This window comes from Perissodus microlepis, chromosome 23 (assembly GCF_051167445.1).
Source record: "Perissodus microlepis isolate ML-2025 ecotype Zambia chromosome 23, ASM5116744v1, whole genome shotgun sequence".
Classification (NCBI taxonomy): Eukaryota; Metazoa; Chordata; class Actinopteri; order Cichliformes; family Cichlidae; genus Perissodus; species Perissodus microlepis.
In genome coordinates, this window is record NC_140482.1 from 14,973,648 (window position 1) to 15,000,364 (window position 26,717).

The window sequence follows — 26,717 nt, forward strand, 5'->3', positions numbered from 1 at the left end:
AAAGATTGAGAAAATTTGGAGAAATCTCTGTGCGCAAGGGATGAAGCCAAAGATCAGTACTGTATGCTTGTGATCTTTTGGCCTTCAGGCAACAAACTAAATGATTTTGTGAACCTGGAAAAAATAACTAAAATAAAACAAAAATATTGAGTAAATATCTTTAGTTTTAGTATTTGTTAGTTTGGTAAAAACAAAGCTAAAAAACAATTTGCCTGATTTGGGATGAGTGTTTATTGAGACTGATATCTATCTCTGGGGCGATCGTGGCTCAAGAGTTGGCAGTTCGTCTTCTAATCAGAAGGTTGCCAGTTTGAGCCCCAGCTCCGACGGTCTCGGTCGTTGTGTCCTTGGGCAAGACACTTCACCTGTTGTCTACTGGTGGTGGGCAGCTGTGGCTACAATATGGCTTGCCATCACCAGTGGGTGGATGACTGAATGTAGTGTAAAATGCTATACAAATACAGGCCATTTACACAAATACAGGCCATTTACTGAGCTGATTGAGAATATCAAATTTTATCAAATTTTAATACCTGTACTAATTTTCCTGCTTCCTTGTCTCTGACATATGCCCTCCGTAACATAATTATAAAGACTAAAACTAACACTGAAACTAATAAAAACTGAACTAAACATAATAAAAGAATAAACTGAAATAAGAAAATCAGCTCTGGAAACTAACTGGAACTAAACTGAATTGAAACCAAAAACTCAAAATAAATAATAAATACAAAAAAATGCTAATAAGAAAAAACCAAAACTATAACTCTGTACAAAATTTGTTTTTTGTACAAAGGGAAGGGTGGCCATTTTAACAAAATGAAATTTTCATTTTATGTATTTATTTATTTGTTTAAATTTTTCAGACTAAAAGAAAACAATGATGTATTGCTGGCAAAATATTACACTGGCTTGTCAATAAATAGATGAATTTTAGTAGATTAAAAAAAATGTAACATGCCTGTAAATAATTCCAAAATGCAAATTTTAAGTCCCTGTTTTGGGACTAAAAATGTTTCAAATAAGTAAAAAAAAAAAAAAGGTCAGGAGTGACGTCACCGTGACTTTGGCGCGTGATGTCATGGCGGAATCGGGCACGCCCCCTCCCGCCATGACAGTAGGCCAGACAAAGCACATGGAAGCGTCAGCAACGTACTGTGTTGTCGGTTGCAACGGTAGATCACACGATAGGGAAGTCAAGAAGCTGGAAAATGGGATCTCTTTTCATCGTTTCCCCTCCTGGAGGCAACGGGAGGGATCTCATGTATCCGATAATACTAAACGAAGACGTCAGGCTTGGATTGCAGCGGTCAGACGAGTGGATATCAAGTTCTCTGCCATCCCCAAACGAGAGCAATTGCCCACCTGAGAATTCATGTTGAGCGAGTAATAGGTAGTTTGCGTAACAAGTTCAAAATACACACTACACACTACAATGCCAATCCGATTACTCACATCATGTGAGGGTGAAGACACAACACTGCTTGATAAGATTGTTAAGGTGTGCTGTGTTTTGGTGAATATGTGCCCCAGTGTGGTTGTCAAACCAGGGCCAAATGAAATTTGCTCTTGTTTAATATTCATAAAACTGCTGTGTTGCATGTACAGTTCATTGTAAATAATTGTACTTTCTGTAAAGTGGTTTCAATAAAACAGAAAAAAGTATGTTTATTTTTTTTATTCAAGATCTGTTCACATGTACTTAGCAAGTACATACACATGAAATGCAAACTATTTACATGGCAACGCACAGCTGGCATCAGTCGTGAACCGTTCATCTAGAGCAAATTTTGGGACAGGTGTTGAGGAGAAGTCAATGTTATGTGCAACCTCTGGTTGTATCTTGGTCATATGGTCAACGTACTCACAACGTGGAGGCTTAAAAACGACCAAATCTTGTACCCAACCGTTTGTGAATCAGATGTGCGCCTCCAGGGATTTATAATTACGAAAATGATTTCCCCTATGCGCTGACTCCACAGGGAAGGTACGCGAAGATATCGGGATAGGACAACGGCGGTAGGCTGTCTGGGTTTCCACTCCACTGCCTTATTTCATACGGGTCCACATTACCGATGCACGCTATTATTTTTCCAAGTACCGTCTCTTGCCTTCTGGGCGCAATCGGTCGCGATACAGCCCTTTTGCGCTGATGTTAAGCATGGTTCTGGCAGTCCCGCTTCCAACACAGTGGTCGTGTCCAAATTCATGGGCTGCATCCTCCTGAGGACCCGGCCCACGTAGACCGCGAAGGCCGGGTCCTACTAAGTTTTAAAATTACTCATACTAATCTTTCTGGGTCACAAAATGAACTTTTAACATATTTTTAGGCGAGAAAGTAGCTGTGTAAACGTCAAATATCTGCTCGGTTTATCAAGATATTGCATATTTGCAAAAGTGCTTCGACGTTTTCGGAGACGTCTGCTACCCACCAGCTCAATAGCTAGCTGGGAGCTCGAGGGTTACTGATGCGGCCGAGAACGGCACAACTCCCGGCACATCATTTTCAGATCACCGCGGACTTTCGCTGCTCGGGTTAAACGTAATATATAAGTCACTTAGACAACCTAAAAATTTTATTGTTGGGCTTTTTTCAGTGTTTTGTTTGTTCGTGAGTAAATCAGTTTGGCTGAGATTAAAGTTATTAGATTAGATTAGATAAAATAAAACGTTATTAATCCCCCGGGTGGGTTCCTCCTTGGTTTTTACACAGCTGACTAAACGTCAAACAGAAAACTGATTAAACAGAAGTATGAGACAGTCGAGAATTTACGCCAGTGTCCTGTTATATTTTAGATAGCAAGGAGCAGACGGCCGAGTTTATTAAACTCCACCGAGACAGCGGTGACGCTAATCAGAAGGCTAGACCGTCCAATTTCACGGCCGTTTACTTCCGGCCCACCCGACCTTCTGAGGACCCGGCCCACGTAGACCGCGAAGGCCGGGTCCTCAGGAGGATGCAGCCCATGAATTTGGACACGACCACTGTGTTTGTTTTGATTTGTTGCCTTCTGACATGGCGCCGCGATCCCACAATGCACTGCGGCGTGACGTCCACTCCGAAGCCCTATAAGGAAGTACAGCCAGAACGTCTCCGGGGCTGAGCTAGCTTTATTTTTAGCATGAGTTTAGGCATATTGTCATCAAACATTAAACAGTGGCTCTGCCGAGCTTGATTCCTTAGTGTGGGCCAGCAGATGGAGGAGTGGATATTTAGTGAGCTGTAGAGTGAGCATGAGTACGAGCTACGCCACGCCGCTTTATTCCCACGCTGGACGAGGAGACTTCCAAGAGGTTTACGAGCCGGCGGAGGACTCCTTCCTCCTGATTGATGCTCTGGAGAAAGATGTAGACCGGCTACAGCGGATGAGGTTAGCCATAGATCGAGTATTATTTCCAGTAGACACACACACATTTTTATCAGAGTCTTTTAACTGCCTCTTCACCGTTTTCAGCCCGTGTGTATGTTTGGAGGTGGGCAGTGGCTCAGGAGTGGTGTCTGCATTCCTGGCGTCGGTGGTGGGACCTTCGGCTTTATATATGTGAGCCATTCTGGTACCTAGCAGCAATGTCCAGCCAATGGGACTTACTGATGTAGAACATAGCATCCAGTTTCATGTACTCATGCATTTATGTTTCAGTTGCACTGATGTGAATCCTGCAGCAGCACAATGCACAGCAGAGACTGCTTCCTGTAACAGGGTGTCCCTACAGCCGGTGATCACAGACCTGGTAATCTTCAGCTGCTCTTATGGTTTGGGGTTTTCACAACCTGCATATCTGAATGTTGTTCCTCCTGCAGGCTGACTCGCTTCTCCCCCAGCTGTGTGGGAAAGTGGACATACTGCTCTTTAACCCTCCCTACGTGGTTACGCCTTCAGAAGAGGTGCATCACATAGCTCAGCAGGGTTAATGAAGTTCAGGCATGGTGCATTAACCTCCACAGTTACTCAGTGGGTTTTCTTTTTCAGGTGGGCAGCACAGGCATCGAAGCCGCCTGGGCTGGAGGGGAGAGAGGGCGAGAGGTGACCGACAGATTTCTGCCAGCTGTGGTGCAGCTGCTGTCCGATAAAGGGCTGTTTTACCTTATCACAATTGCTGAGAATGATCCAGGTTGGTTGACTGGATTACAACAATTATTAATTGTAAGGAATTGAAGCTTGAATAGTTGTAACACCCCCCCCCCTTCTTAACCAGAGGAGATCATCCACCTACTGGGCCAAAGTGGCTTGAAGGGAGAGTCGTGCTTGTCTACAAGAGCGAGAAACGAGAGGCTGTCTGTCCTGCGGTTCCACAGGAACCAACAAACATGACCTCCTTGGACATGTTTGTCCAAGATGCATTTCTTTTAGCCCCTGAGGTAGAATTCAACAAGAGCAAATCATGGACAACTGGACAGCTGTTGAATCTCAGCAGGACGAACAGCATGGGAAAACTGCAAGGAATTGGATCAGTCAAAGGATATTTGTAATCCAAGCTGGCTACATGGAAGGACATTTAGGACTCTGGACAAAAAACAGCCACTATCAAAAATAAATGATTGAAATCCTTATAATGACTGTTTGCATTCAACCACAGTTTTTATTATCAAGTCACCAATGACAACATTCAAAACCTCATAATCAAACATTCAGATACTGTAACAAGAAGGCTCATCATGCTAAATCTGTTATTTAGTGAGTCCAGTGCAAATCTACAAGGTATAAGTGGAATGTAGTTAATGCAGTCATTTATCTGTTTTTTTTTTCCAAAAGCTTTAAGTGACCCTACAGCACATGATGTGTACAAAAGTCAGCTGAAGACTTTTTAAAAAGTAAACTTTTTCTACTCATCACTCTGTATTAGTGTCTCCATTTCTCTAAAACCAGTTTTGTGTAACGGAAGTAAACTGGAATTGCTGTAAACGGCACATTATTATTATTTTATTTTTTAACTTGAGTGAGATTTCCAGCTGATGCGTCCATCCTCTCCAAGGCTCACAGCGCCGCTCGCCACCAGCTCCAGAGCTGCAGGGAAGGCTCGGTGCTCGGCCTCTCTGATTCTGTCGGAGAGACTCTCCTCTGTGTCGCTACCCAGCACGGGCACCGCCTCCTGCACGATGATGGCTCCTGCGTCCACCTCCTCCTGATCGAGTACAGAAGCCACAGCAAAATGTTAAATAAACTTTCCTGCCTCCCACGACTCTGCTTCTTGGTTTTCACATCTGAACTAAACACAAGCTCCTACTTACTGCTACAAAGTGGACCGTGCAGCCAGTGACCCTCACACCAGCCTGCAGAGCCTGTTTCTGAGCATTCACACCCTTGAACGAGGGTAGCAGAGACGGATGGATGTTCAGCAGCTTACCTGTGACAACAAACGCACTGAAACTGTAAGAAAACTTAAATCTCTCTGATATTTCACAGAAGAAAAGATGCGCTTCAGAGAGCCTACCATTCCATTTCTTGACAAAGGTTCCAGTGAGGATCCTCATGAACCCAGCCAGACACACCAACTCCACCCCAAATTCTTCCAGCACGCGATCAATGGTGCCATCGAACTCTGCGCGGCTGCCATATAGTTTGTGGTCTACCACCTATTCAGAGCCAGACAGGTTTTTCCCCAGAAAGTGTGCACAGACGGATCAGACCACTGCTTAAGGTGTATTTATTTATTAATTTAATTCCAAACTCACATCGGTGAGCTCATCCAGGCTTTTTAAAACTCCAAAACTCCACTCAAAGAAGTGGGTGTTATCATAAATGCATTTTTTTCCCCCCAAGTTATGTGAAAAGCTACTTCTGGTTGTTACCCGGGTCTGGATGCCAGCCAGTGATGCTCTTTTCAGGCCTTGAACTCCCGGTTTGTTGGAAATCACCACCACAATCTCAGCTGAGCTGCACGGACGCTTGGCCTGCTCTATGAGGGCCTGCAGGTTTGTGCCTAGGAGAACAGAATAGTCATTTATTTTTAGACACCAGTTTAAAAAATATGATCCTTCATATCTTGACTCTGAAGGTGCAGACATACAAGGATACAACTTCTCTTCTTTGCTTTTTTGCACATTACATGTGTGACCTCTCTCCAGCCGCATACATTTAAAACAATTAGTCAGAAGGAAGACGTCCTCACCTGACACTGTACTTCAATATTTTGGAAAATAAAATGACTTTCACAAATTGCAAATAACTTGTCTAGATGATATTTTGTCACTGAAACATTGCGCCTGATAGTGGCAATGTTAGACTTAAAAACTCTTCTGTTGCTTTTATGTGACACACACAGATTTCCTAAACCACTTTTCAAAAGGTACTTGCATGAACTCATTTCACCATTATTAGAAACACACCTGTGCCAGAGATGAGAACTCCTACTTTTGTCCTCTTGCGTGGTACCATGCTGTTGTCGTGACAACCCCCATTCGCCTTGACTGCCACCTCTTTGCTGGAGGCCCGTCCCGCATTGAGCAGGCTGTTTTTCAGGTTGCGGACCACCACAGGTTTGGCCCCTGCGTGAACACAAAGTTCATTTTTAGTCTCTTTGTTTCTGTCCCGCCAGCCTGTTTTTAAGCATCAGCATTTCACAGTCTCACCAGGTTCCTTGTGGGCCAGTGAACCGACAATCCAGGCCTCCTCGTGGGCTTGAAGCTGGCTCAGGACCCTCTGAGCGTCCACGGGGGCGACCACCAGCACCGCTCCCAGGCCGCAGTTGAAGGTGCGGGCCATCTCCTCCTCACTCAGACCTCCTTCCTTGTGGAGCCAGGAGAACACTGGGGGGATGCTCCACTGAGAGGCATCTGTACCGTGCATAAACCGTGTAAATAATCAATCAGGAGGTGCTGCAACTGTGCTGAATATAAAAACACTTCTGTTAAGTGTTTTTATACATTCTTATTCTTCCTCTCCACATTGTTCAGGTCGTTGTCTCTATGTGACCTGAACAATGCGTTTGCGTTTGTGCTTTCATCTCACCTAAATCCACAGCCAGCTCCAGTGGCAGCACCCGTGGGATGTTCTCCAGGAGTCCCCCACCTGTGATGTGAGCGTAGGCTTTGACAGCACCGCTGCGCAGGATTGGCAGGAGCAGGCGGCTGTAGATCTTCGTTGGAGTCAGCAGAACCTCCCCTGGAATCAGAATTACAAACAATTGAGTTCAACTGTTAAGGTTAACCTGGAGCAAAGGCACACTTCATCTCTTTGACTCACCAAAAGTCTGTCCTGACTTGCCAAAGGGAGCAGGGGAGCTGTAGCTGAGCTTTGCCTTCTCCAGGACTTTACGGACAAGACTGAAGCCGTTGCTATGAACCCCAGAGGAGGCCACTCCAATCAGCATGTCCCCCTCAGAGATATCCCCCATTCTGGGCAGCAGGGCTCCTCGTTCCACTGCACCGACGCAGAACCCGGCCAGGTCGTACTCTCCCGGAGGATAGACGCTCGGCATTTCAGCCGTCTCACCACCTGCAAGCAGAAGCAGATGGTATGAACTCAACATAACGTCAAGACCGGATCTACCTTACCTCATAAGCCTCAAACGGTACGTCTTGTTTCTCACCCAGCAGTGCGCAGCCGGCCGTTTCGCAGGCCTTTGCGATGCCCCCGACCACCGAGGCGGCCACGTCCACATCCAGGCTACCACAGGAGAAGTAGTCGAGGAAGAAGAGCGGCTCAGCACCCTGTGCCAGCACATCGTTTACACACATGGCCACCAGGTCCTGACCCAGACTGCCGTGCTGCCCGCACGCCTGGGCGATCTGATGATTTAAAAAAGAAAAAAAAAAAAAAAAGTAAAAGAAAATCCAAACACCACTAGGTTTACAGGCTCTATTCTCCTTAAAGGACTGAAATCCCACCTTGAGCTTAGTCCCAACTCCGTCTGTTCCAGATACAAGGATCGGGTCCACAAATCCAGCCGCCTTCAGGTCAAAGAGCCCAGCGAAGCCCCCGAGCTCTGCATTACATCCTGGCAAAGACAGAAAAACAAGTGACTCATTCGTTCTAGTTTGTTGTTTAGACTACGGCTGCTTTATCTGAATAAAACAGATGTAATAAAAATCACAGCATTTAATGACTACAATTACTGAAAAGGCAGGAAAACATGTTTTCTAATTAGAAAAAAGGTTTCCATCAGCAGAAGAGGAAGAAAATAAAATGAGGTTTACAGAGTGGCATTTAAACAATTTCCCCCCCAATGTTGTGTGTTTGACATTCGATCACAGATACAAGCGCATAAGCTGTGTGTAAACACAATACAAACCCTTTCTTCCTTTTGTGTTCAATTTCTGCAGATAAGAACAAAATTACCAGAACGGGAAGTTGCCCTGGCCAGGGGTTTGATCATGTCCACCAGCCTGTTTCCAGCAGCAATGTCCACACCGCTGTCCTTATAGGTCAGACCTCTGTCAGAGACAACTGATCAGCACTCACTGAACTGTGACAGTCGGTAATATCGTGTTGGTCTGCAGCTGCTATCACAGTGAAGCTAATGAAAGAGGCTAAAAATCAGTCGGGAATTCCTCACTGTGAATTAGATCAGCTACATGACAACTTAATTAGCTGAAGATGAAAATTAATACCCGTGGAAAGAAGAACAAGGACGCAGTTTATTATTCAAATACATGATATCCAGCAAAGGAATGAACAAAAGCACAACAGGATTTTTAGCCACACACACACACCTGTGCTGTTTCAGGTGAGCGATGGCTCGGTGACCGATGTCGCGCCTGTACACCGCATCCGGGAAGCCAACTGCCGCCACGCCCTGATTGGCCGCCTGCAGGGCCAGCTCCAACGACGACTTCACTGCAGTGACAGACAAGACCCGCCCGCCGCTGGAGACCACGCCTCCTTCTTTCAAGGCTGTACCGGCATGGAAAATCTGCAGCCCCATGTCCTGAATCAGGGACAACCCTGAGGAGGAGCCGAGGTGTTACACTAATAGTTCCAAGCACTATAACGTGCGCAAACACAGTATATATCTCAAAAATCTAGATGTAGTGTTTTCAGTAAAGCACTTGCAGAAATTAATGCATTACATATATAACTTGATCATTTTTTGCAATAAAATGTGCATGTTTTTGTTTTGGATTGCAGAATTATTACATCCACAGAACCACAGACTGAAACATTAACATGAAGGAAAAAGGAACTAGAGTTTTGCACATGTACAGACTGAGAGGCTCACAGAAAAAGTGAAGCCACACTCCACCATCTTCACTCAACACAGACGAGTTTAAACAAGACTCGTGCTGAAATCGCGGATTTCCTGTACCTGTGATTTCGACTCCTTTCTTGTAGGAGCCGGGGTAACCGCCACTGGCCATGACCACAGTGACTGCAGAGCTGTCCGGGTGCCACACGGGGGTGTTGGAGGCCAGTTTGCCATTCATGGTGTTCATGATCACTTCATATAGGTCACTCTGCAACAGCGGCAGCAGCACCTGGAGGAAAATGGCAAGAGCGGAGAGAAACGCTTAGTTTTAAAGAGAGGAGATGCAAAGGTGGACGTCTGCCTGTGAAACACACACCTGACACTCGGGGTCTCCGAAGCGGCAGTTAAACTCTAGCACCTTCGGGCCCCGCTCTGTCAGCATCAGGCCTGCGTACAGCACGCCTGAAAGACAAGGGCATAAACGATAAGTGAAAATAAATGAAGGCTGCTGCAGCAAACAGTGACTACAGATGGTACTCACCCACATAGGGTGTTCCCTCCTCACGCATCCCATCCACAGTCTTCTGCAGAACAGTCTCTGTGATTTGCTGCAGCAGCTCCTGACTCACCTGTGCCACAGTGACAGAAAGCAGCTTAACCATTAAAGAGCCAGCAAAAACTTAAGTAGAGCACAAACAGGGTGGTGCAGCACGACTACAGTTAACGTTACCTGAGGGGTGGGGCAGTAGGCTCCCATGCCGCCTGTGTTTGGGCCCAGGTCACCGTCCTGCAGCCGCTTGTGATCCTGTGCAGGGGGCATCTGTGACACCGAGTGGCCGTCGCTGAAACACAGGCACTACAAAACCAGAGCATGCGGGATAAGCAGTTTGCCAATTTTGATGGAAGAAAAAAAATATACACGCACATGTATATAAAAAAAATTCTTACGTTTGTTTAAGTTTTCTCAGACTTTAACTTAAACTATTGCACTCACAGATACTTCCTCTCCCTCCAGAAGCTCCTCCACCACCACCGTCTCCCCTGCAGATCCAAAGGCTCCGTCCTTGAGCGCACAGTAAACACAGCAAACTGTTGACACTGGAAGATCCAATTACCTCCCCCAAAATTCTTCAACAGCCCAATATATTGGGTAAAAAAACAAAACAAAAAACCCCAACAAACTTCTGAGACTCCACCAGCGATTATTCTACTGACTAACCAGGCGACTCGGCACCTGAGGCTGCTGTGCAGCTTTAAAGGGAAACAGTCTGAGAGAGAAGAAGAAAGGCGTTTAAAGGCTTCTGCAGTTCAATTTCTTTTGGGAGGATACAGGGCGGAGAAGCAGCTTTGCACAAACAAGGCACACCAAAGTCTAGAAAAATGAGTAGCTGCCTACAGAAATATAATCCACTGCAGGATTTGTTTAGCACACAAAATAATGGCAACAGATTACGACAGCTGTGTAGCATGTTTCTGCCATCACTTTGAAGAAAGAAAAAGAAAAAAGTAGCACGTTATAATTCACTTCACTGCAGCACTTCTGGATGCTCACAACAGGAAACACGATGCAGCAGATCAAAGCAGATGACTTTGACCTGGAAGAAACGTGTTTGAATACTCAGTGAAGCCGACTTTAATGGTGCTTTCCTGAGTAGGTCGGAATTCCAGAGTTTCCAGCTGGAATTGCAGGGTTTTTTTTTTTGATGAGTAAATATTCTAAATTATGTTAACATTAACGAGCAGTCATCTGTGTCTGCACTGCTACACTCTACTGATGCTCAATACTAACTAGAATAGCACTTTACCCTCTCGTCCAAACATGGTCACCACCCCAATGCCAAACTCCAGACTTTAAAATGGGATTTCACAAACTAACAGTTTTATGTTTACTGAGGTATTTTCTGTGTTTTATTGCAGGAATAGTTTGAAAAATTCCTCCACCATTCCTCATGCTAATAGTAAATAACTCTCAATAATATAGTAACATACTCTGTTTTGCATTCCTGTTTAAAAATTACTTCCCAATACTTCCAAAAAAGAAAAACACCTGAAAACATGGAAGCTTGTTTCTGCCACATTTCTCCTCCCCCTGTTTTTTGGCAACTGAAACTTCAACATAGCTCAAAACTGACAAAAACATGTTATTTTTGTCAAGTTGGTAAACTCAAACTGTGGTTTTGAATTATTACATTAAAATTTAAATGAAGTAACATGAAATTTTGGATTACGGATGGCAAATTATTTTCTTTTTTTTCCTTAAGTGGCAGAAAGTTAAAGTTTCAGCTCACAGTAGCAACGTTTAACGTTATACTTCATCAGGAAATACACGTTAGCTTTCTGTTTGAGACAGAGACATTGTTGGTGCCAAGTCAGTTTTGTTCCTTAGCCGTTTCAAAACTTTTGGCCTAACGTTAAACAGTTTTGCTAACATCACGTAAGATAATCGGCAACCATGCTAACATTTCAATCTGTGTCTCATTAACAAAATACAATGTTAACATCGTATTTAAATCCAGGCTGTCACTGGGTATCGAGAATTGGTCAATTCTCCTTGTATTAATTCGGGTGTTGTGAAATCCTTATGCGTTATTGATTCTAGTGTCTACACAATCAGACAGCACCCCTGCTGATCACTAGAAAACAAAAATAGGCTCACTTTTGAGACCTGAACCATGTCCTTCTCAAAAATAAATAAAACAAGGTCCATTGTCTGCAAATGGTGTGAAGTCTGCATCTGAAGACATTAAAAAGACTGAATAAAGGTGAAATTAAGAGGAAGAGCAGAGTTGGCGCTAATTCCCACCCTTTTCATATACACAAAGCAGTTTGGTCCAACATTCATATAAAAATAATGATTACAGCAGCTTTAAGTAGCCCAGAAATGTGCTGGGAAATTAGCATTGAGAACATTACATACATCACTGATCTAGGAGGACTGCTCAGTGGGCAGCTGTGACTGAATATTCAAAAAGGAAGCTTTTACAACACTCATTTATCTATTTTCAATTAAAAATTTTAGCCAAATACTGCTGCCCATTTCCCCCTCTTTCCCCTCCTTGCTGTAACATAAGGCCAGGGATTAATGAAGAGCTGCAGTACTGCTTAATAGCCTCACACCTTCATAATGTCCATCACGGCCTGACAGGCCTCGTCCTGATCTCGCGCCACGATCACTCCCTTCCCTGCAGCCAGACCGCTGGCCTTCACCACCAGAGCTGGAAAGTCGGTCCTGGAGAATCAGAGATGAAATAAACCTGGGTAATGTGCAACAGGAATCTTTTCTCTGCCCCCCCCGCTGCCGCCACAGACGCACAGATATACACTGAACAGATGCTGATACTGAGCATAAAATGTTTTTTTTGTGCACCATTTAACATTTGCAGTGCGCGCTGCTGTTGGGGAATGGGTTTGCGATCCGTATGGATGAAGGCTGTCAGAATATGGCAGCTGTTGTTCTGCCCAAGATGCTTTACACGACCAGAGAAACGGCTCTCATTGAGCGCAAGACATTTTTTTCCCCTTTTACCCTCCCCTTTGTCAATAAAAGTAACAAATCTGTTTATGCCGGATCGCTCCGTGCGGCTTCGCTCATCAGAAAGGCGGTCATTACATCTTAGATCATTAACTCATGAAACCATCTGAGGAAGGAAACTTCCATCTTCTTTCACGGTGTCGCTTTTTATGCGTTTCACGGCTCTAAAAACAAAACTTCGCAGCCATAAACAGTCTTTTACCGCAAACAGAAAACCCCATCTCCAATCCTAACTACTTCTTCTATTAAGCTGGATCAAGACGAGTTTTCAACAGTCCAAAACCAGAACTGTAACTTTAATGACGTGTATGCCTCACATATCCTTCTATAGTACTGACGTGCGGATGTAGTGACAGGCCTGCTGGGGGTCGGTGAAGGACCCGTAGCGAGCTGTGGGGATGCCGTGACGTTCCATGAAGGCCTTGGAAAAGTTCTTACTGGCCTCCAGCTGAGCTGCTTTGGCTGAAGGACCGAAACATGGAACTCCTGTAGCCGTCAGGTCATCCACAATACCTGAAAGAGAAGCAACAGGTGCGTTTAATATAAAAATCATACCCATCATACAAGTTTAAACAGACGGCCGGCACTTACCTGCTGCCAACGGAACTTCAGGTCCGACCACAACCAGCCCCACATGGTGATCCTTGCAGAACTGAGCCAGGATGGTGTGGTTGCTCACCGATACCTCTGCACAGAGTGTGAGCACTTAGACATCATTCAGTCTTCAGCTGCTTGACGGTGTAATCAGCATGGCATACCGAGCATATCCCATTAGGCTAATTATGTAATTAACTCAATCAGTGCATTAATATCTGTGCGAGCGTCCTCATCGTCACCTTAAACAGAGGTGTTGTAAAAGTTTGTGCTATATTTATTAAAGCTCTTAATGAGTAACGCTAATGAAGAAGGATATGAAACGCAAAGAAGTTCATCTGTAAGATAAGAAACTTAGAATGTTGGCAAAGTGCAAAAACGTGTCATATCGCAGCTTTAGTGTGAAATCTGTGCAGCTACCTTTGCATAAAGCAGGCAAGCCAATTCCTCCGATTTACAGGTTTGATGCTTTGCAGCTTCTGGTTTAATGTGATGTGCATAAGTCTTGAGTCATCCCTCATTTCTTTTCATTTTGTTAGGAAAATGGGTAAAAGGTGCAGTGATTTACGCCACAGCAAGACCTTCGAAAATTGTCTGAACGCTTGTGTCTCAGAGGGACACCTGATCTTCACAAAGCTGCCCGTCACTCAAGTATTAATATATAAAACACTTCCCACTTACCCGAATTGCTAATTTTTCCACAGCCGGCCGTGCCCGCGTTACCCGGCGCTACCAGGACCTGCTGAACCTGTGGCGACTGGGCCAGCTTCCACGCCAGCGCGTGCTCCCGCCCTCCGCCACCAACCACCAGCACCCGCTCTGCCATGACACCTGACCGGCAAAAGAAGAACAACACCACCAAAACTCATCTTCTCATCCACCTTTAATTGACAGCACTCTCGCCAATTTAATTGCATGCAAACGGTGACCTATAACTGCACAGCTGCGAGGAAGCGGTGACCTTTTCAGTCAGTCCGCTGCTCTCATATTATCTTGTATCGCCGCAGTAACAAGGATCCAATCAAGCAGAACATAAACACAAGTCAACAATTACACAGAATGGTCACCAGGCAAGGCTAAATCACCAACAAGTGGAAACACAGGCTCAATTTGCATAGAAAAATAAAACCATAACAGCCACAGTGTGGCTGGGCAGTTATTCAGCAGTCCCTCCATTTTTGGAGTATTCATCCAACGCATTTTTTTTTTTTTTTTTTTTTTTTTTAAATCCCTGTCGTGGAAATTTAATTAACAAAGCTCGCAGACACTGTAGTAGCAGTAAAAACACCTTTAATTCTTCTATCGCATGCATGAGGACAGACATCAGTCAGGGGGCACTGAGAGCCGTCTCTGAAAATGAACAGTACTGGCCTCTTTTTAATACAGTCAACAGAACAAACGAAGGCCTTAAACAGCTGCTGCTTACACATTTGTTCTTCCCCAAGGAAAGTTTACAATCCTTTACAAGAGCAGTCTGAGGTGATAAAGTCAAAGTACTGTTACTAAGACAATATGTGACCAATACGTAAAAAAATTCCAACATATCCCTTTTACTTCAAACTATTGGGAATCTATTAGAAAGCAGGATACGGATATAAAACAGCTGAAAGGGACTACAAAGTTGTTTGCTGGCCCTTGAAATCAAACAAACTGGGGTCAGAGTTTAAACCATCCCCATGTGCGCTGACCTGAAACCCATTCCTTGAACCCTGGGAGGTTGTGCAACTGCATGGTTTGCTATAGTAAAGGCCAGTTTTTGCAGATACACTGCATCAGTGCGGTGACTTCAGGGATAAGATACAACACAAAGGCGTGTGTGTTGCACAGTGGTTGCGCATGCTCAACAATTAACCAAATCATCGGGTTTGATTGAAATCACTCCGCTCATGTGACTCGCTTTTAAGATGCACGAGTCCAATAAGGTTTTAAGAAAGCTTTTTTTTCTAGAGAACCGTCACTGACAAAGCTGTTACACTGTTACACAACATGCTGCGCAAAATGATGCATTTGAAACTGGTATTACTGCACTGGCATGTGCCAGAATGTATATGAATGAATTTCACTGCTATACTCTGGGAAAACAACGAAAAGGTGGCAGCATGTACACAGAAATCCATGCAATTTTTCTAGAATAACAAACAAACATCCACTGCATTTCTAATAAACTTTCTTGGATCGTCTGTGCAATGCATTCAATCCCATCCTCTTCCACTAAGAGTACATTCAGCGACATTACCGCGTTAAACTGGGTAAAGCATGTCGCGTGCCATTTTAACACTTACCTGCGCGTGTTAAGTGTATGTGTGAAGCAGGAATTAGCCGGAGCCCAGACCAGGACAGCAGTCAGATGTGTAGCCTCTGCTCCTAGCCCGCTGACTGACCGAGGTGATGCAAAGTATGTCATCACACACACAACACACCACGTGGATCCAATGTAACAAATACATATTCACTATACCTTAGCAAACGCTACGAAAAGTTAGCTTAAAGTGCTACGAAGCAACAAAGTGTATCGGCGTTGTGTTCGCTGCTTACCTTTATGTGTTGTACAAACTAATCTGGGACACTTTTTTGGGGAATTCTACAACTTCCTCGGGGTGTAACTGGCAAGTGCATCATGGGAATTGTAGTTTGTTCGCCATCTCGTGCTAGTGTGGCGACGCGAATTAGGAAAACAGTGTTTTTAGGAAACCTAAAAACACTGTACCAACTGTCGAGCATAGCGATGGTAGCATCGTGCTGTGGGGCTGTTTTGCTGCCAGTTGTACATTGCACAAAGTGGATGGAATGATAAAGGGCTACTTCCAAATTCTTTAACTTCACATGTCTGTCTGCTTCCCAGGTGTTTTTGGTGACTAAAGCTTAAGCTTTACATCACTTCCACTTTTCCACTTTTGTGAGATCACCGGTCTAGTCCAATCATCTTTCTGCCGGCCTTCTTTAGGCCAATCAACCTTCACTCCGTGTACTTCAAATCTCACTGCACATCTGTCATTCTTCTTTGCAGACACCTATTTGCAACCCACCTCCTCCCCATCACCGCCTCTCACTCATCATTCAAGCCTCCATCTATTTCTACCACCAGCGTCTAGACTTCAGGGGTGTCCTGCTCTAGTCTCTTTCACAGATGGGGTTACGTTCTGCTGTGCTGGGCCATTGGAGTCTAATCGCCAAATACCTGAAATTGAATTCTGTACAACTATTAATTATGCTCAATTCCTTCTAGACCTGCTAGAAGGCTGAAATCTGGGCGTTCCAACAAGTAAATGATGTCAAATACATGAAATGTGCATTTTGAATAGAGAACGCAGACTACCATTAAGCTTCTGAAAATCTTCCCAAAGCCCTGCTTAAAATTTGTGGACAAGGGTTAAAACCTGTGTTTTGCCAAGAAGCTAGCACTTTAACTGAACTCAATTCAATACCAATTCTGCCAGAGTGGTGAAATATTTTCCCAGAATTATGTCAGAAGATTGTTGATGGCTACCAGAAGCATCTGGCTGAGGTGCAACTTGCTTAGGGACATTTAACCAAATATTAGCGGATGTATATGCATGTTGTTAGCCCATGCGGATTAGAGAAACTTGTACAAGTTACTAAAGATGTATACTGTACAATCATTCCACCCTGGAAAAAGAACAGTTTACTTAAAAGCCCCAAATTACCATGATATTCATCCTCATGGATAGTTTATGCAAACTTCTGAACTTTACATTCAAACCATCACATAATGCTATTGGCATCCCTATAATGTTAACCTAATACAGGCTTTTTTAAAAATATCTTTTTATCCACAAATTCTTTAATTTTGATCATAGCTTCTAAAAAATGATTCAGGAAACACTGACAAACTTTAGGAACGATCACAGCCATATCAAGCTGGGATAACAAACGCAACATAATAAGTTATACAAAAAGAATCCACTTTTCATGCAAGTGTGACAGTTTTTTCCTTCTCAACTGTAGCGATTTGTAGCGCCCTGACTGCAGCGACTCCATCACTTTTAATGTGGCTTTGGAAGCAATCACAGGAGATTAACCTGCTGATAGAAGCTTCTTCACAAAAGCACATAACAGCTCTGAAATACATGCTGGAGCTGTGCCATTTATTGCTTTTTGCAAGCAATCAATAAATTCTGAAAGTCAATCTTGAAGTTAACATGGAGATGTGTAAAGTTAGCAAATAAGGGCTGAGAGCAGGGTGGGGGCTTTTAATAATGTTGTCTTTAAAACAAAGATACAAACACGTACATCTCTTAAAATGTGATTTCTAATCAATATTGCCACAGAAAAATGGACAGAAAGTCAGAGTTCACTTTGAGCTTTGATTTAAATCTGCTGATCTTAAACATTTGGATCAATACAAAGTGTTATTGATAGTATAAATAGATCTTCAAGCTTTAAGTCCATCCACATGTGGCAGTGCGGTCACAACAGAGGGAGTTCAAGAGCATCGAGGAGTTCTTGTCCCAATTCTGACTCTCTTATGGCAAACAATGTGACGCCTGAGCTGTACGCTGCAGGGATCCTGATGTGAGTCATCTTGGGCTGATTGTTTTCTTCTTCTTCTTCTCCTTCCTCCTCCGTGGCCATCTGCCTCACCTGACCTGAGGAAAACAGGAAAAACAGTGTCAAATATCACATCGGGCGCAAAATGTAAAGGAAATCTTCACAAGCAGCTGCTTTACCCTCGACATCCAGGGCCTTCCACCGTGGGTCGGACTGGCTCTCCGAGAGGCCCGACAGGGAGCAGTCGGGCGTCAGTCGCTGCAGCACGTCTTCTCGACGAATCAGCAACATGGATTCACTGCAGAGTCGCTGGTGCACCTCTCCCTCGCTTACTACAACGCACAATAACCAACACCAGCATGAGGAGCTGATTTCTCTTCCCTATAAGCAGCTATTTCCTTTCCCTTACTCACCTACATCTAAAGGATTGGTCATAAAGACAGCGTTGGATGTGACCCCGAATATGAGCTGGTGGTGCCAGGCGTCGGGCACCTCCTCACCCTTGGGTACAGCCAGCTGCATGTTCATGGTCGCCACGGGAACAGCGCCTTTTCGGATCCAGCGGGCGAGCCAGGGGACCAGTCTGACTCGCCTGCGAGGGTGGAGGTGGAAGAATCGGCCCGTCACCTGGCCTCCGCTGGCCTCCTGCGCTCCCTGGATGAGCTGGATGTGAGTCGCACCTGAAAGAGCGGGATGAAACGGGACGCCGACGTTTATCGCATCTGAATCATAACAGTTAAACAAAAAGTACGTGTCACGTCCGCTCAGAAGCTGAAATGTCAGTGTAAAAACTGTGTAGCAGAGCCGAGAAAGTCAATTACAGCCTCTCCTGCGAGAGACATCAAACTCTTTGTCTAATTCAATAGGGTACTTTTGAATTCGCCTGGTTGGCAGTGCAGCCAGCTGTCACACTTGTGGGAAGCAGCACTTATGGGTTCAAGACATTACAGAACGGGGCAGTTATAGTCCCTGTTAGCATCTGTGACACCCCAGATATTACTGTCTGTGGAGCTAAATTAAGATATGCACCTATACCACACTTTATGTATTAACATTTCATTACCTGAAATGTCATGGAACAGCTTGCCGAGAGAGTGAGAAATTTTGAGCTTGAGCCAACGGCTTACAGTGTAATACCTGCCAATTTAGGGGGAAGCTTTTAAATTGCACAAAAACACACATTTTTAGGGAATTGTAAACGCTAAAGAGACTGCATTTATGTGGCTTTTCTAGTCTTAATGGCCACTCAAAGTGCTTTAACACCAGAAGCCACGCTCGCCCATTCAGGCAGAGGTTTATAGTCTAGATCGATTCTGTTTGAGCTGTGTAACCTTCTCGGTCCCCTGGGTTCTTGAAGCAAATGGCCAAAAGCAGCCCTTGGGATCATTTTATGCAGCCCATGGAGCAGAAAAAGGAAAGAAAGCAGTACTGTATGCACAGGTATAGCCAAAAGACATTTTTTTAAAATCTGCGGTAATTTTTATTTAGCAACATTGCTCTGTGTTGGTACCTCATCACCGCTTTCATTTGAATGTGAGATGGATATAGAGCTGCAAGACCCCCTACTGCCAGCACCAACGCCATGCAGAATAGAGCAGGCATCACTAAAAACAGATATTAAATAGTATAGTTAAAAAAAACAACATGAAAGGAAGAGCTGGGTTGCAAAGAGGCTTGCAGGGGCAGCTTAAATAGGTGCCTTTAAGCTGCTCACTTATTTGGCAAGGGGTCACCACAGCGGATGGATCCACAGATTTGACATCAGATGCCCATCCTAATGCAACCATCCCCGACTGGAACTCAGAATTCAGTAGCATGTGACCTCTTCAGGCTGGGTTTGTTTCTCCTTTTGGCAAATGTTTTCACCACTACAAGAGATTTTTCAATGGGATGTGAGATGTGTAACGTAGGCCAACACTGAGCTCAGCCGATCTGCAATCAAGACAAATCACAGTTTAATTCCATCTCTCCAAGCTGTCCACCTGACAGCTTTTGTTCAAATTTCTTAATTGTCTATGTCGCTTCTGCAAGAACTCAGAGGACCACGTGCATTGTTATTACATCAACTTGTCAGCAGTCAGGACTGAGATTTGTTTAGTAAGGCGTAGCAAAGAAAAAAAAATTCCTCTTATCTTGGAAGAAGCAAGCACAATAAAGCACAATAAGAAAATAGACCCTCATGTTTTGCATCAACTACTCGTTGCTACGTTCTTATTAAAGAGGAATCAAGACTCATTAGGGTTTACACAAAAACATATTCCAGTATGGAAAGAGCAATTGTGACCACTTTAAGTGCGCACACATCAGACACATTCAGCTAACGCTAAAGACTTCCTGTAAGATGGCACTCAGACAGTTAGAGTGCGCCCCACATCTCCACCACCCTAAGCCTCAGTATGGGCTCCTAACAGGTTGTATGCCGTGTCCCTTGCTCTATTCCATGATTGCACCCCATCCACCACAGCAACACCATCAGTAAATCCACAGACGACACCACGGTGATGGGGTTCATGTCTGTGTGAGATGAATCGGCCTGCAGGGACGAGGTGGTGCAGATGACGGTGAGGTGCAGAGACAACAACTTGCTTCTTTTGCTCAATAGGAAAGTCTACAAACGTACTGTCTATGTGTGCGGTGCAGCTGCACAGTGGCAAAAAGCCGTCTTTAGAGGAACTCAACAACACTCGCTGTCTCAGGAAATCCCAAAAACATTTTGTCTGACTCATCACACCCAGACGATGCAGCACAATAAAATCAAGGACAATGTTACTTCCCCACAACTATAGTTTTCATTTATTTTGTATATATTATTTATATCCTCTTTAGCACTAAGTGCTAAACTTAGTTTTGCTGAACTTGTAACTTAGTAATTTTAATCATTACTTAGGGGTCTGGAAGCCTTGTCGCCGGGAAGGTTTAGTCTGTTACACTAGCTGGAAAAGACGCTCACTTTCAAACTTTTTTTGCAGTGTTAGAGCATAGCAATATCTACGGCTGGATTAAGTGCATACAAATGCCTTTTTTTTCTCCACACACTTTTGCACTTACAGGGTGCATAAAGTGTTCCAGAGGGCTGCAGCTTTCACTTGGAGAGCCCCGGCCCTTGAAGGTTAAACAGGAACTCCAAGAGAATTGGTCTAAAGCCACCGTCGCCTGCTTGTGCTGAAATAATTCATTTACTTGTCATTTGGCTTTCTGTTTCATCAGCTTGTATATGCTTAATCAAGTTAACGACAGTCTGCTGAGCTTGCTTTCATTTTTATGGAAAGTTGAAGCATCTAAAATCTGTCCAAATCCTCACGGCAAAGGAGCATTTGCAGACCTTCAAATGTAAGCTTTTTACATGTATAGATAAAAAAGCAGTTATGGTGTGCTTATAGAACATGTGTGTCTACTTTCCCTCTCCCTCCCCTTAGGGAATCCACAGTGAAACAGGACCTACACCCTATAACTGTTGCAGTAGGCAAAAATTCATGAGAATTAAAGTTACCTGGCAATAAAAATATATATTATGCACAGACAGAGAAGAATGGACTAATCCAATTGTTCTCTGTCTGAAAAGAAATAGTGGAAAGTTGGATATAAGAAAGAGAAATACAATTTCAACAGTACGTCTCAGTTTTTCCACGTGATAAAGAAACAGTAATGGAGGAAATGAAAGAAACCTGTCAGCACCATGGTTTGGGTTTAAACTTTGAAAAAATGAATGTGTAAGATTACAGAAAAAAGTTTGATAGCTCATTGCCCAGACTCTCCTGTAGTTTCTGCTAGTTCATGTGGACGCATTGCAAAAAAATAAAATAAAAGATTTCTATAGTCAACAGTGGAAAAACTGTTGTTTTTCTGTTATTTCACTCCATCTATTACTAAATTATTTTGGTGTAATCTGAATGGGCGTGGGGTCGGTCTTTATCACAAAGAAAAGCTTATAATACATTTCATATTTTCCAAAGCCACCCAATGGGTCAGACTGGAGTATCTGCGGGTCGATTCTGACCCCCAGGCCTTATGTATGACCCCCCCCCCCCCGCCGATTTAGACTTAATACTTAAACGTAGCTCAATGATCAGCAACAACAGAGGATACGATAGTGCACACGGCATTTTCTGCACATTTATGTGCACTTTTTGCGTAAAACGGAAAACAAGCACACCCCTCTCCCTCTCTTTAGCCATGTTTAGTGTTCTCACCAGCTTCACTGCGGGACAGCAGATAGTCCGGCAACGGTGACTCGTTCCTCCGCAGACGCGTTTGGACGCAGCGGTCAGCTTCCTCCGGGGTCACGTCTACTCCGAGCGCCTTCAGCACGTCCACCACAGCCGTGGCCCCGCAGGCGGACGCTCCGATCTGCAGGGTCTGCATCTCCAGAGCCTCCTGGACGGACCACAGCATGGCTTCATCGGCCCCTGCCCCCTCATCATCCTCACGACCTCCCCGCACCTCCTCACACACAGCCGCCTCCATCTGAGAGCCTCACCTGGAATCATTAGTAAAGGCACAAAGTCAAAGTAAAGCACCTGCAGCCATTAACCATGTAGCCCATGAATACAGAGGGGAGAGCTTAACGAGATCCAACACATATGTGCACCGAAGTTACTCCTCAGTCCACTCGGGTGTTTGCCAGTCATAACAACGGATTTATTTACGTTTATTTTACATGTCCTCACCATTTCTCACGCTGTCAGACACAAACCGACAGGTGCAGCCACAACAACAGTGTGCGCATGCCCGTACTGCGCGTGTTCTGCTCCTCACCGCTTTCTTTGCCAGCAGGGGAGAGGAGGAATGAGGCGACTGGCGCCCCCACTGGCCGCTTTCAGCTATGACCCACGACCACTACAAGTGCATCTCTGCAGGCTGAAGGCATTTACACCGAAAACAATTCAGTTTGCATATCTGTCTACAAACCGTGTTTATAAAGTAGTACTGCTGCATTTTAATGTATTTGGAGATCTGCAACAGGGGCATTTAAACACGTTTTCAGTTTGAGAAGACAGAACTTTTTAAGAGCAAGTAGTTTAAAATTTACTTGTCATTTTTGAAGTCATTGAACATTACTGGAGCCAATCAAAGCTTCTTACTTTCCTGGATCAGAGATGCAGCCTCGTGTCACCAGCAGGTCTCAGGAGCTTTCAATTCAATTCAGTTTTATTCATAATGTACCACTTTCCAACAACATTTGCCTCAAGGTGCTTTATATTGTAAGATAAAGACCCTACAATAATGCAAAGAAAACAGAGAAAACTTCAACAATAATATGACCCCCTATGAGCAGGTTCTTTGGCAACAGTGGAAGGGAAAAACTCCCTTTTAACAGGAAGAAACCTCCAGCAGAACCGGGCACAGGGAGGAGCAACCAATAGTCGGGACTGGTTGGGGATGATGAAGACAAGACTCTCTGCGTTTAACTAGAAATTAAATGCAGAGAGTTGTATAAACACATAGGGAGTGAAAAAAAGAAGAAGCAGAAACACTCAATGCATCATGGGAATCCCCTATCAGTCTACGCCTATTGCAGTGTAACCAATTGAACACTATACACTTTATCCTCCCCTAACTGTATGATTTATCAAAACAGAATTCTTTAAGCCAAATCTTAAAAGTGTGACTTAGGATTTACATTTTTCTTATGTCGATACATAAAAGACAGCATATCTGCTACATGTGGAAGTTATTATATATCGCAGTATATATTTTAGTGATAAATGACTTTGCTTACAACAATCTGGGTATGCAGTTAGGTCCACAGTTAGGTGTAGTTTGTCTCTTTTGTAGATTTCAATCAAACAATGAAGATTGATTAAATTGTGATTGAAGTGCAGAATTTCAGCTTTAATTTAAGGGGTTTATTGACAGTATTACATTCTGTTTAAGAATAACAGCCATTTTCAGAGACGCAAAAGTAACTGGATAGTGTTTCGTAATTTTTAAACATTTTAAAGGATTGTTTTTAACATTTGGAGGAAAATGCTGGGCAAGTCGATGGCCTAAAGACTAGAACTCATGGACATCAACTTGAGATATATCCACTTTCTTTGACTTGAGGAACTCTTGGGTTGCTTTTGGAGCATGTTTCAGACATTTTGCATTTACGCTGTTTGGCTAAATCTGAGCAGAGATTATATCCCTGCACACGTCAGAATTCATCAAACACCAGTGACATTGGCATCTATAGCAGTCATACTTTTCTCTTCACATAATTCTGGTACGAGCTCTTACTTGTATTAAATCATTTTGGCGTATCCAAACAATTGTTTTTTGTTTTTCAACTGTGCATGCTCTTTGGATTTTTTTTATTCATTTATTTATTGGTAAAGTCTAATCTGGTCTTATTGTACTTGAGTGTAACCAGATGTTTGTAGCTTGGAGTAAAGTCTCTGTTATTACATCCATGAAGGCATCGCTTATAGATTTTAATAATGATTCTCCTACCTTTCTGAAAGTGTATTTGACTTGGTTTGATGCTGTGAAGTTGTTCTGTTTAACCACTGAATAATTATTTTGTCATCATCCACTTTATTTGTCTTCTGTGCTCTTTCAGGCCTTTGTTTGTAGCTGGCCATCATTCTTTTAATAATGCACAAGATTATTGATCTAGCCACTCATAAAGTTGTTGCTGTCTCTCTGACAGGTTTTTCTTTGGTTGATCTTTGGTTTCACTGCCGAATGATGGCCTCCCTCACTTGCACCAACATCTCTTTGTACTTTACAGTGTAGAGCATGAAACAACAGGAGAGCAGGCCTCACCTGGCCATGAAACTACTTGTCAGTCAATTGTCCAGTTATTTCTGAGCCTTAGAAAATGGGGGTTTGTGCATAAAAATGGCAGTAATTCCTAAACACTCAACAAAATACTTTTGTTAAACCCCTTGAATTAAAGCTGAAAGCCTGCACTTCAGTCACATCTTGATTGTTTGATTTGAAATCCACTGCGATGGCGTACAGATGCAAAACTACAAAAAATTGAAGCCTTTGTCTAACAAGTTATGGAGCTGACTGCATGACCACAAAGCCTGGACAGTTTTCCATCAAGCCAAAAGATGTCAGTGTGGCTACATGCAACTGCAGCATGCAGAAGCGCAGCATGTGTGGTAACAGCAGATATGTACGTGGTGTCACAATGTTTGATGCTTTGTGAAAGAGCCCGAGGCGTGCACGGTTATCACAGGAGGAAAGGGGGGGGGGGGGGGGGGGCATCGGGGTGAAATGTACAGAGAGCAGACAATCTGAGGCATTAAAGGAAATAGTGTAACAAGGCCACTGTAGTCAAGATGGTCTTTTTCTCTTTTAATATGCTAAATAATTTTTCTCATTGAGCTAAATTTTGAGCCAATCTGGTTGCATGCCGCACAAATGAAAAGCATAACAGAACAGTTCAGGATACTCAGCTCAGAATCATCCAAACAGGAAGTCCCACGGGACGTCACTGTTCTCCCAATTATTTCTGACTTAAATTCTACAAACAGCCAACGCTGGCTCTGCCTCAAAAACACATGAGAAGCACATGGAAATAAAGTAAGCCAGCTCTCTGCTCAATGCCATCTGGTGGCTGGAAAAGAGAATCAGAGTTTGCAACCCAAAGTGACCTGTGCTGGAAAAAAAAGAAAAAAAAAACAGACTTTAAGATTTGTATTTGATTAAGAAAGCCTCATTTTTATTCCCCTTGCACACCTTGCTTTGATCTCTCCTACAGTAACTTTATCTGTACTGATCCAGGATCACCCGTCAGCATGTGTAATCACGAACACCAAAATCCTTGTTGGTATTCGCCTCACCCTTACTTTCGCCAGGTTTTCTCTCAGTTGCAGCAACTGGCTGCTGGAAACACTACAAGCAAAGTGTGATTAAAACTGATGGGCTCGACGAACGTGATCCGGCTGCCAATAAGCCAGCCAGGAGATGAGGTAGATGGGATGGGATGAAAGACAGAAGCAACCTTGGCGTCACCATTTTTTTTCACTTGCAGATGTAGTAGAAGTTTAAAGGGAGTTTCCTTCTAAGCCGTCTAAGCTTTAGCTCTTCGTTATCAAGCTTGCCAACAGATATGCAGATCAATATTTTCCTGAAGTGGGCTATGAATAATATGAATACTGTGGGGGTAAAATGTGGGATGTGCTAGTCATTTTAGCAGATAATTCGGAAGCTGCGGCGACTGTACAGAATCAATAGCTTTTTCCTGTGAAAGCATTAAACAGTGTGGATATGCAGCAGCTGTAATATGATAATGCTGTGCTGCCAGCAGACTGTAATGTTGTGCAGCCGTGAATCCAAACGGGTGACCAAGTGCCATCACAGGCACATTCAGCCGAACTCCAGTATTGGGACTAATGCGGCTGTTTACACTAGTTCTCAAGTGGCTCACGCACTCTTTATCTGAAGCCTGCTTTACTTGTTACATAACCGCTCCCAATGCAGAGACCATCAAAAGTAGATCCTTCATGCACTTTCAGTTGAAACCATTAAAGAGATTAAATGAGAAGGATTTAGAAACCGTGCTTAACGGGCCCAGTTTTTCATTGAAACACCGAAGCGGTTTGATTTAGCAAACAGCTGGATGGAAACGCTTTCTTTTAGAGGTCTGCCGTTCCCCTGAACTTTCCTGCTAGTGATGTCCTCTGGATGACCTTTTGGGTGCTCCACCATCCACTCACTTATTTTTGATTTTTGTATTTTATTTTCCAGATTTCTGAAGTATGAAATACATTTGTGAATATAAACAGCACCAAAGCCTGTACCTACTGACACGTCATTCATATTTAATGATGCATTTCTGTTGTTGTTGACTTTGCCTTTCATGAGTAAACTGCAAATCGCTGAGGCTGGAGGAGGAATAGGTAGAGTTTTTTCCTCTGTGAATACAGACCATTAATAAAGAGACACATACAAGCTGAAGATGCAGCTGTGTGCCCGTCTCATAAATAAATAGTAAATAAAATAAACGAATGCTGCTGTGAGG

The 26,717-nt window shown here is 43.7% G+C and overlaps 3 protein-coding genes across 6 annotated transcripts; 1 reads left to right on the forward strand and 2 right to left on the reverse strand.

The window, feature by feature from the left end:
* The first annotated feature begins 2,673 nt into the window (after positions 1-2,673).
* hemk2 (HemK methyltransferase 2, ETF1 glutamine and histone H4 lysine) lies at positions 2,674-5,181 on the forward strand. 2 transcript variants are annotated; one of them, XM_084921390.1, is made up of 6 exons: positions 2,890-3,371; positions 3,456-3,542; positions 3,642-3,732; positions 3,803-3,886; positions 3,972-4,113; positions 4,198-5,181. In XM_084921390.1, exons 1-6 carry the CDS (start codon positions 3,235-3,237, stop codon positions 4,311-4,313), a joined length of 657 nt encoding a protein of 218 aa, XP_084777516.1. In that variant the 5' UTR covers positions 2,890-3,234; the 3' UTR covers positions 4,314-5,181. The 2 variants fall into 2 exon arrangements, with proteins under 2 accessions (XP_084777517.1, XP_084777516.1); XM_084921391.1 differs by lacking the exon at positions 3,803-3,886 and having other exon boundaries at positions 2,674-3,371.
* Positions 4,556-17,339, reverse strand: gart (phosphoribosylglycinamide formyltransferase). Of its 3 annotated transcripts, none has more exons than XM_084921386.1 (23): positions 15,788-17,339; positions 15,535-15,628; positions 13,934-14,083; positions 13,250-13,345; positions 12,997-13,171; positions 12,244-12,355; positions 10,121-10,189; positions 9,857-9,982; positions 9,668-9,755; positions 9,503-9,588; positions 9,247-9,415; positions 8,654-8,885; positions 8,280-8,374; positions 7,829-7,938; positions 7,531-7,729; positions 7,185-7,436; positions 6,951-7,103; positions 6,572-6,775; positions 6,329-6,487; positions 5,792-5,922; positions 5,434-5,575; positions 5,231-5,346; positions 4,556-5,124 (listed from the first exon to the last, which is right to left on the reverse strand). In XM_084921386.1, exons 3-23 carry the CDS (start codon positions 14,076-14,078, stop codon positions 4,930-4,932), a joined length of 3,054 nt encoding a protein of 1,017 aa, XP_084777512.1. In that variant the 5' UTR covers positions 14,079-14,083; positions 15,535-15,628; positions 15,788-17,339; the 3' UTR covers positions 4,556-4,929. The 3 variants fall into 3 exon arrangements, with proteins under 3 accessions (XP_084777512.1, XP_084777513.1, XP_084777514.1); XM_084921387.1 differs by lacking the exon at positions 15,788-17,339 and adding an exon at positions 15,711-15,739; XM_084921388.1 differs by lacking the exon at positions 15,535-15,628.
* Positions 17,340-17,443: 104 nt separating this feature from the next.
* Positions 17,444-22,515, reverse strand: LOC146361073 (uncharacterized). Its single transcript, XM_084921389.1, has 5 exons — positions 22,429-22,515; positions 21,952-22,238; positions 18,175-18,441; positions 17,941-18,093; positions 17,444-17,859 (listed from the first exon to the last, which is right to left on the reverse strand). Exons 2-5 carry the CDS (start codon positions 22,223-22,225, stop codon positions 17,681-17,683), a joined length of 873 nt encoding a protein of 290 aa, XP_084777515.1. The 5' UTR covers positions 22,226-22,238; positions 22,429-22,515; the 3' UTR covers positions 17,444-17,680.
* Positions 22,516-26,717: the final 4,202 nt, after the last annotated feature.